Source organism: Corapipo altera, unplaced genomic scaffold, assembly GCF_003945725.1.
Source record: "Corapipo altera isolate COAL_440 unplaced genomic scaffold, ASM394572v1 290, whole genome shotgun sequence".
NCBI lineage: Eukaryota > Metazoa > Chordata > Aves > Passeriformes > Pipridae > Corapipo > Corapipo altera.
Window position 1 is genome coordinate 80,403 of NW_020885041.1, and position 10,273 is coordinate 90,675.

The 10,273-nt window shown below is 51.1% G+C and overlaps 1 protein-coding gene across 4 annotated transcripts in view; it reads right to left on the reverse strand.

The window, feature by feature from the left end:
- LIMA1 (LIM domain and actin binding 1) overlaps positions 1–10,273 on the reverse strand; it is a 23,675-nt gene that overhangs the window by 11,098 nt on the left and 2,304 nt on the right. For 2 of the 4 annotated variants that reach the window (XM_027668471.1, XM_027668472.1), the window contains exons 2-5: positions 9,017–9,152; positions 6,970–7,015; positions 4,501–4,881; positions 441–525 (exon numbers count right to left, since the gene is read on the reverse strand). In XM_027668471.1, the coding sequence (XP_027524272.1) occupies positions 441–525; positions 4,501–4,881; positions 6,970–7,015; positions 9,017–9,135 (631 nt within the window). In that variant the 5' untranslated portion in view covers positions 9,136–9,152. Of the gene's footprint in view, positions 1–440; positions 529–4,500; positions 4,882–6,969; positions 7,016–9,016; positions 9,153–10,273 lie in introns of all 4 variants that reach the window. The other 2 variants (XM_027668469.1, XM_027668470.1) reach the window with 1 other exon arrangement.

Sequence of the window (10,273 nt, forward strand, 5' to 3'; positions counted from 1 at the left end):
GTTTAAAATTCTTCATTCATTAAATGGGAATGGTTTAAAATTCTTCACACATTAAATGGGAATGGTTTAAAATTCCCAGCAAGACTTGATACATTAAATGGGAATGGTTTAAAATTCTTCATACATTAAATGGGAATGGTTTAAAATTCCCAGCAAGCCTTGATACATTAAATGGGATGCTGATGGACTTTCCAGCTGGGAGGTGGCTGCACTCCCCTCCCTTTAGGAAAAGCAGCCATTATTCCACAGAGCCCCTGAGGCTGGAAAAGCCCCCCAGGACCCTCCAAGTCCAATCTCTGACCGATTCCCACCTCGTCCCCCAGCCCAGAGCTCCCAGTGCCACATCCAGGGGAATCTCCTCTGTGCTGTACCAAGCAGATTGACTTTATAAAGTAAATTAAACCCCCCTCCCCAAAGCCCAGCCCTGAGGTTTCCCCGACCTGCTCCGGCGTCGCAGTCCTCCGAGGAGACGCTGTTCTCCGAGACCCTCCTGCCCAGCGCCGTCCTCCTGGGCTCCCTGGGGACCTGCTGGGGACAGAGCCACCCCCTCAGCTGCCTGCACACCCAGGGCCAGCTGGGGGTAATCCCTTAAGAGGCCCAGGTGTCACTGGCAAATCTGCTTGGCCGGAATAAACGAGTCTGGCAGGTGACATCTTATTTAAAAGTTTGATCACAGAACCGCCTGACCCTCGGTCACCTGGGGAACACCTTCCCTGGAGAGGTCACCTGGTGCCCTCTGACAGTTCTCCTGGTTGGGAAAGGAGCACCAGGGATCAGGTTTTCAGGCAGTTCCCACAAGCTCTGGTGCAGATTTTTGCCACTCGCACCATTTCTGTCGAGGTCGTTTGGGGAAGATCCAAAATCAGGTGAAGGGTGAAAGGAGAAGCCATCAAAAAACCTGCATCGATTTTTCAGCCACAGAAAAAAAAGGAACTGGTAGTATTGTAATAAAAGTTACCTCGAGTTACCTGTTTTGATTTGGACAGTTCATGCATTTGGTGCCAAATAATTCCCTAATTAGGTCTGATAAGGCTGAAGCTTAAGCAGGAGAGATAAATATTCCCAGATCTGCAGGATAATCACTCCCTGCCAGGCTGCAGAGCTGGACAGGGTGTCCCTCAGCACCACACAGATGCTCTGGCTGCCTCAATCAGATTTTACACTTATTTGTTGAGACCAACTCCCCAAAAATCCAAATCCCAACAAAAGACACCGTGAAAAGAAGTTTCCACAGCTTTGATAAAAGCTCCTGAGCACAGAGTTCAGTTGGACCCCACCAAGGTGGGGTTGTTTTCACAGCTGAAAGCCAACCCATAAAACCCTAGAAGGTGCTGGATCTTTTGTTGCCTCCCTAGGAAGAGTTAAATCACAGCTGGAGATTCAGACTGAGGCTAATGCAGGGAAAAAAAAAAGGCAGGTTTGGCAAAATGCTCCAACCACACATTTCCCCCCTCCACTTTCCCAATGAGTTTCATATTTGCTGCTCACCAAACTGAAGGAAATTCCAAAGTTTATTTTAACACTGCCCTGTAAGACAATCACTGTGAAAAAATCAGGGCTGCTTTCCATGCAAACAGCAGCTTCACCAGGAAAGGAAAATGCAGCTGGAAAACCTCCTTTTTTTTTTTTTTTTTTTCCATTAGGATGGGAAATAGTTTCTATTTCTGTGGTTTTAGGGCTTTGGTAACTTTTCTTACTGGAAAAGAGCTTTAGCTCTGACAAGTCTTTTCCTTCCATTGATAGGCCCTGGTTGGGAGTGCCTGCACTTGTAAGGGCTTGCAGATTCCTCAGGAAGGGTGAAAACTGCTCTTAAATGATCCTTATTCAGCCAGTGTCCCCTTCCCTGTCACCCTGAGTCCGGGTTCTTGCCACTCAGAAATTTGTTAGAGGCCAGGGATATTTCAGTAAACCTCCCAATATTCAGTAAATCCATAAATATCTATAAATATACACGTAGGTTTTATATCAACAGTTTTGTGTTGGGGAGGGGGAAAGCAGAGTAAAAGGAAAAAGGAGTTTAACAGAGGGAAGATGAGGGACTTTTCCCATCCCAGTCTGCGGGGGATCAGCAGGATCGTGGTTCCTGGGAGGAATTCCCAAATCCCAACCTTGGGCACGTGCTCTCAGTTCCTTCCCAGCCCTGGATCCCCAGGGCACAGCTTTGGGAAGGAGGGGAAACATCCCCGGGGTGTGGAAAGCCCCAAATTCTCAGCCCTGGGCGAGGGCAGAGGCACCAAGAGCAGGGTTAAAGCTTCGGGGCACAGAGTCGGGCAAAAACCCCCCAAAATCAAAGTCACACCTCTCTCATTCCACACCAGATGTGTGCCCTCTGCCACACAGGGAGACAACTCTGCCAAAAACTGCTGCTCTTCCTCCTCCTCCTCCTCCTCTGATCTGCCCCGGCCGTGCTTTCCCTGTCACTTCCAGGAAGAGCCCTTTGAACATCAGGGTTTTTATCAGCCCCGGGCTGTGCTCAGGCTGAACTGCAGCCTGCCCTGCCTGCCCCTGATGGGATTAGAGCAGTTTGTTCCCGGGAAAATGCAACGGGGGAGGATCTGCCACCCGTCCGCTGCAGAATAAATGAACAAAGGAGGGAGGTTTTGCTTCTAAACGTGAAAACGAGAGTAGGTTTGTTCGGGGAGGGGGATGGAACCAGGAAATCCAGGCTCTAACCTGGATTCTTGCCCCAGACCTGCCCAGGGACCAGGAAAGTCCATTTACTGTTCCAGATGTTTTGTCAGCAAAGCTCTGACAGCACTTACACCTGAAGTGAATTCCAAGGAAAACCTCCATCCCTCAGCTGAATTTACAGCCGGACTCTGTGATCACAGAGGTATTTTCCTTGGAGATTCCATGGAGCCTCGCTCAGGAGAAGCCTCAGGAAAGAAGTGGGAAGAGGCGACTGCAGAGCTGCAGTGCCAGCTCCCCTCACTGCACAGGACATGACATCACCCTCCTGCCCTCAGATCGATTCCCAGAACCAGGAATTTAACTCCACAGACGCCCCCTTCCCCCCCCCTTCCCCAACTTCCCAACACTCCGTGCCTTTTTCCCCTTGTAAAATTAAAGGGTAACAGATTAACTTGGAATAGGGATTTCGAACCCAGCCTGGCCAGTTCCATCCCTTCTGGACCCTGCTTCCCGTGTTTGGCTGGTTCTTAACAATGCCTGAATTACCAAACTCGACAAAACCCATCAGCTTCACAACTCCGAAACGATTCACTCCCCAGCCTGAGATGAAGTTACTCCATCTGCAGAATTCCAGTGGAATCCTGAGTGATTCATCCCGAGTTCAGGGAAGGGCTATCGGGACATCGCCCTCCCCACGGGGGACGGGGCGGGGGCAGCTCTCCCAGCGTGACAAAGGCTCCAAAAAATCCAGAGTTGTGAAACGACTCCACGCGCGGACCCAAACCTCGCTCCGGCACCTCCTCCAGGAGCCCTTAAATCGCTGCCCCAAAAATGCGGTTGTTTCACCCAACCCCTCGAGGAAAAACCACCCGCAGCAGAACAAAGCCGGGAGGAGGGGAAACGATGAGAAAAACTGGAAAATCCACCAGCACCGGGGGCCTCGGGACCCGCGTTTCAAGTCCCCGGCATATGCAACTCATTTTGGAGTTGAGCAATTCCTCCCCCCGGGGACACTCGGAGTCCGCGTGTGGGATCGGATTTCATGAGCAGTCGGAGGAAAAATGCGAGCCCTGAGCATTTGCAAGTCAAAACTAGCGAGGGCAGGAGCTGCTCTGGACATCTCGGCTTCGTTTTCCCTCCCCCGGCGAGGGAGTTTTTTATTATTTTTATTTTTATTTTTTATTTTTTTTTCTTAACATTTGTTAAGATCCAGGGATGTGGGAAGAGCGAGGAAAAGATGGGAGTATTTCATAACGCATATTTATATGTATATATGTGTGTGTATATATGTATGTGTATATATGTATATATATATATGTGTGTGTGTGACTCGTGCTGATCCAGATATCAAAACCTCTCACTCCTCAGCGCTTCAGCTTGACTGCTGAGCTCACCTCAGTTACTCCTTCTTTCATATACAGATAAAAATACGTAAATATATAAAATAAATTAAAAAATACATAAATATATAAATATATGAATACATAAATTTATAAATATGTATTTTTGCACAGTTCCTGCTTCTGTAACTCACCGCAATCCTCACAAGAGGCAGAAACAATCCCGACCTAATAAATTCCCTTTTCTCCCTTCAGCCAAACCCTTCCAGGAGCAAAACCATTTTACCCCAACGAGCCACCATAAACTTCCCCAGCTCCCAGCGTCCTGCACGCACTCGAGAGGCTCGAATAAGTTGTTCCCAGCGCGGTGTGAGTTATTTAACACCGCGATGTTCTGCTTTCCCCCCCCGCGGAACAATGCACACGAGATGCCCGGAGCTGGAGCCACTCCCTCCCGGGGTTTTCCCGGTGCTCCCCGGAGGCAGCAGCTCCAGCTGCTCCCGGGATTTTGGAAAGGAGAGACCCTTACCTTGGGCTGGGGGGGCTCGCCCTTCTCGAACATCATCTTGAGCTTGCTCAGGGGCACGTTGTACTTCTCGATCCTGCCCGGGGGCTCCGCGCCCTCGCCGGCCTCGGGCTTTTCCACCTCCCTGGGCTCTCTCACGCAGTTTTCCATGTTGGCACCCTCCGGGGAGTGGATTCTGCCTTTGGAGGCGTCAGCAGGGGCAGCCCCGGCCCCCGGGGATGGGGAAGGAGCGCGGCCGGTCCCGACCTTGTGCCGAAGCTCAGCGCAGCCGCCCCGCAGCGATTCCCTCCCGGAGGACTCCGCTCCCAGCGCCGGCTTCTCCCACCTCTTCTTCAGCGCGCTCAGATTGCCCCTGGGGAAGTGAGGGGGCAGGTTTTCCGCGTTCTGCAAGGGACAAGGAGTTAGTTCCCAGCTCTCCCGAGCGCTTCCTTTCCCATGTGCGGAGGAAGGCGAGGGCTCCGCTGCCGCTCCCGGCCAGCTGTGAACAGTTCCAGCTGTGCCACATGGAGAAACATCCAGGACAGGGAAGGAAGGAGGGAGGGGGTGGGGGGGAGAGGAGAAAAAAAGTCAGGAAGTGAGCAAACAGGATGGCCTTATAAGGCAAAATGGGAGTCAAACCCGAGGGGTTAAATTCCACACAAAAGGCTCGAATCCACATATGAAGGAAACGGGACCCAAAATCCACACAAGGGACACGAGTGGCCACAGGGGAGGGCCCGACCCTGCAGCGTCCTCACCAGTTATCAGGCCTTCCCAAAGCTACAGATCAGTCCTCAGAAACCACTCAACCCTTGGGGTTTTGTATTTCTGCTCCCAGGTAACCAGCAGCACTTCAGCCCCGAGGGATCCCACCAGGATTTCACAAAGCTCCAGCCAAGCACCCACAACCAACATCCCCCCTGCTCCTCCTCCTCAGTCACAGAATCCCAGAATTGGTAGGGTTGGAAGGGACCTCTGGAGATCATCTAGTCCAACCCCACTGCCAAGGCAGCATCCCCTAGAGCAAGTAGGTTGTTGAATGACTCCAGGACCTCCCTGGGCAGCCTGTTCCAGTGCTCTAATAACCAGGAATTCGCTGGGATTTTTCTTCTGTTCCACTCAGGCCACTGAAAGCTCTGCCAGGGACAGGCCCAGGGGGGTCACAAACACACCTCACCCCCTCCAGGGAGCACCTGGAGCATCCAAGTGCTTCCATACCTCCCATCCAAGTGCTTCCCAGGCCAGTTGTGCTCCAGGCAGTTCCCCCTCCCCAGAGCAGCAGCCCCAGCCCCTGTTTGGTTCATCCCAATCCAGTACCTGCCACCATTGCATGTTTCCTGCCTCTCCCCTACGGACACCACTCCAAACTCATTGCAAGTGGAGCAGGGCTGCCAGGCTTACAGGAATTAACTGGGATTAGCAGCTATATTGGGATTTAAGTCTCTCACCCTATTACTCTTCTGGTCCCATTTTGAACGCTGCTTTGGCAAATTGACTCGAATCCACCAACACTTCCACAAAAATAAATAAATAAATAAAAAATCAGTGTGTTTGCTGACTGCATTGAAAGGAAAGCACTGACATGATAAGGGAAGTGTTGTAATGGGACAGAAATGCTGAAGGTTGCACAGCAGGTTTCCATGGGAACACCTCTGGAGTCCCTGCACACTTCCCAACACGAGTCCCTCCTGCTTGGGATTTGCCTGTTCCCTGATGACAGGGGGACTGACAGACACGAGCACGAGCAGTGAGGGGAATTTAAGACCCAAAAGTAATTTTCAGGGTGCTTATTTTATCCCACCTGTACCCCAAACAGCAAAAGAGTGACTCCCCAAGAATTCAGGAACTCAAGGCAGCGACTTTCCTCTAGATCCTGAAAATATTGGCAGTCCTTTCAAATACTAATTACCCCGAGGGCCTGCTTGGACAAAGCCCTGCAACCTTCATGCCTGGTGTTCCAGCCAAGGTTCCCTGACCCCGGAACACCAAGTGCAACAGAGGGAATGTGAGGCTGTAACAGAGCCAAAAAGGTTGGTGCTGCCTCATCCAGGGGCATTTCCAGCCCTGGAAGTCACTTCAGGGAAGATCCTGCAGCTCTCAAAGACACACACGGATTTTAGAGAGGCTGGAGGCCTCTTTTAAGCACTTTTCAGTTTAGTTAAGAAGGGAAGAGGCACCACACAAGTGCCTCCAGCTGAGAACAGGGGGTGGGTGCTCATGGCTCGTGGTTAACTCAGTTTGCCTTTTGCTGAGGGGTGAACTGGTGATTCAACAGAGCTTTGGGCCAGAAGCTTCATTCCCTTTCCTTTCCTTCCCTCCACACTGGGAGAAGGTGTGGAGAATGAGGCAACAGCAAACACTGTGTCTAAGCCAAGTTCTCTGCAGCAACTTGGATATTCCAAAAATCAGCTGTCACAGCAATGTTCAGGTGATCCATCCTGATTGTAGGCTCTGCCCATTCCCAAGGAAACAAATACTCATAGAAACACTTACACTTCTTTTCTTCTCAGCAGTGGCTTCTTCAGCAGCTTTCTGATACCTTTGAGAGAGAGAAAAACAAAATAAAAATGACTTTTTTTTTGACTAGGCTGAACACTCCTGAAAAGACAGCTGGGATTTTTTTTTCCCCCCACCACCAAGGATCTCACTCCCCAGATCCATCAGCTAAAACCAGAGGCTGGACAAACAGCAGCAAATGACACAAAGCCAAGTGACAGACACATTTTCAGCCACCCAGTTTACAGTAATAACATCCATTAATGTTTCTCACTCCCTGAGCAGCCTCTGATTCCCAAACAGAGACAAGTTTACCTTGGAATAGCTGTCATTGTTTCCACCACCCAGCTGTCTGCTGTGCCCCCCTCGCAGGAATAACTCAGCTCTTTATCCAGCAGCTGCTGAACCAGAACAAATCCCAGCTTGGCACACCCCAAAAACCTCCCTGAGTGCCAGTGGATCTGACTCTCTGGGCTGGAAACTGCCCCCATTCAGCAGTTGGCTCCTGAGCAGCTGAGCCAGGGTGGCAGCAGGAAGGGTAATCACAGCCCTCCCAAGATAAGCCACCCTGGATCATGAATCAAAGTCCTTTAAGGAGCTCTAGGAGGGAACTCCCTGCAATCTGCCCCCGGGGGGGGAGTCCCTGCACACTCCTCACTGTTCCTGCACCACACAGGGGGGGCTGCACTTGGTGTCAGGGACAAATTTTGCCGTTTTAGGGAGAGCTCTGCTTTTCAGGGAGAAGGAACATCACCCAGTGATGTTTGCCTGGGCAAAGGGTGTTTCTGTTTTCCTTATCTGTGGAATTCTGCTTTTGACTCAGCTGTGAGTGTGCTGCAGGCTGCTGCCTCCCCTTTAATCCCTGCAAACACACTCACCCAGGCCTCTGCCCCACAAAGGGTCCAAAATTTGCACAAGACACGCTGAGAAAGTGCTGCTGGGGAAAGAGGGGATCAATACTGGGAGAAGCAACGAAGAGGGACACAGGGATTAAGCCAAGTACCACCTGGAAAACACAGGAGGATTGGGGAGCCCCAGCCCAGCACAGGGCACTGCTTGGATCCCTCCCGTTGCTGTCTGTCTGCCTGTGACCCGACAAAACTGATTATGTGGCAGGGAAAAAGAAATGTTTTCACACACAAATATTTGGCTAACAGCATTTAGAAACATCACCCTCCTCCCTGCAGGTGTCAGGGAGCAGGACCGTGTTTTTTCCAAGGAACTGACGCTGCCTGTGCAGGGGGGACAGGACTTGATTAAGGAATAGCAGTTTGGATTACTCCCAGTAAGCCCTTTTCAAGGGATTATCAACATTTAGCAAGATGACCAGGTCCTGTAATCAAGCTCCAGCGAGTGAATAAATTACCTTAAGGAGGCAGTGACAGCAAAGAGCTTCTCCCTGGGCCAGAGACCCACAGAGGAACTTGGAGATGTGCAGTTACCCCTCTCTTAGAGAGTTTCCCCCCCACTCAAGATCCAAACACCACTAAACTTTGCTCCATTATTAAGGAGCAAAGGATCCCAGGAGACTCAGCTGCCCCAAATCCCACTGAAAGTCCCAGCTGCATCCTATCATGATTCCTTAAGGAAATAAAAGCTTTTCCAGGAAACATATGCAGGTTCCCACCCCTCAGTGTGTACAATATTTATGGTTTAACACCTCATCCGTCTCTCAGAGGAAAGGCAAGGGTAATATTCCTCTTCTACCCAAGTCAGGGGATATTGGGAAAAGGTTCCTCCCCCAGAGGGTGGCTGGGCAGTGGGCACAGCTTCCCACATCCCAGTGCTCTGCCCCTCAACTCCAGTTTGCAGTTGGTAGTGTGACAGAAAATGATCTCCTTTAGCTCCTTTAGCAGAAGGAAGGTATTCCAGCTCTGGCTGCTGAAACAAGGCAGTGTCAGCAAGGAGAACAACCTTTGCCCAGCACATCCTAAACCAGAAACCTCAATGCCTCCAGCTCTGGGGTGTTCTGAGGCAGCAAAGCAACTGTGAGTGCAGCAGTGCCTGCCCAAGGGAGCAGCTGTCACCTCCCAGCCCCACTCACTTGGAGAACCTCTCAGCCAGGGCCGAGGACTTGTTCCTGTTGACCAGGGAAAGCTCCTTGGCAGTGATTTTCAGAGACTGGGAGGCCCATTGTCTTCTGCTGAACGGGGAGGGCTCCATCTTGTCTCCCCAAATCCCTGTGAGGAGGAAGGAACGGTGTCAGCAGCGGGAATGGAGAGCAGGGAGGAGGTTTCAGAGCGATTTGTTGTTACTGTCCCCATGAGGGTGCTCCCAGTGCCACCAGCCCCGACCCCGCAGGATCCTGCCCATCAACTGACTTAAAAAAAGGCAGCAGATGCCAATTATAATTTCCTCAGGAGATGCCACCAAGATGGTGCCCTGATAAAGCCTCCAGGAGGGGGTGAGAGGGGCTGGAGGATTTGGGAGTGAGGATTCCGGAGTGAGGATTCCAGAGTGAGGATTCCGAAGTGACTCTCGTGTTTCCCACACCCCCCCCCACCCCCAGAGGAGCTCCAGGAAGCCCCAGGGTGCCCTCAAACCCAAACCTGCTGGAATTTATGTAAGAGGCCTCGAGTTATGAAACTCAGAGGATGTAATTCCTGTGCAAACATTTGTCATCCACTCTTGTTTCGCTCTCGGTTTCCTCCACGAGCTCAGACGAGTGTTCCCAACCCTCCTGTCACAACAGTGACCACAATGGCACCTAAACAACACCAGTCACCCCAAGAACAGCTCTCACTCCCTCCCCACCCTGCTGGAAATGGGATTTTGTCCAGCTTTTCACCACATCAGATTTATTTTTTTACACGCTCGGTTCTTATTTTGTGGAGGAGGAAAGGAGGGGAGATTATAATTTAAAGAGTTCCCTGATAAGACAAAAATAAAAGCCTGTAGGGAAACGCCTTTCCTTTTTTTTTTTTTTTTTTCCTCTTTTCTTTTCTCCCTGGTCCCCATGTCACACAATGCCAACTGCTGGGGCTGAGCCCTTCCTTGCATTTTCCATTAATTCCTTTAAGGGATTTGCACAGTCACAGAACTCTGGATCCAGTCTGAGGCCGGGTTTGCTGGACAATTGGTCACAGGTAAATGATGGAAACACCTTCAGGCAACAGTGGATCAAAGAGGGGAATGACGACATTCCCGAAATCCTCACAGGTGTGGAATGCACCTGCTCAGAAATGAGGGAGACTTGGGATTCTGCAAGGCCTGGGGCCAGGAGAATTCAGCTGCATGGGCAGAGCCTGCAGTTCCCAGGGCTGGAATGGGAGCCCTGGGAGTGGAGGAGCCTCTCCAGGGC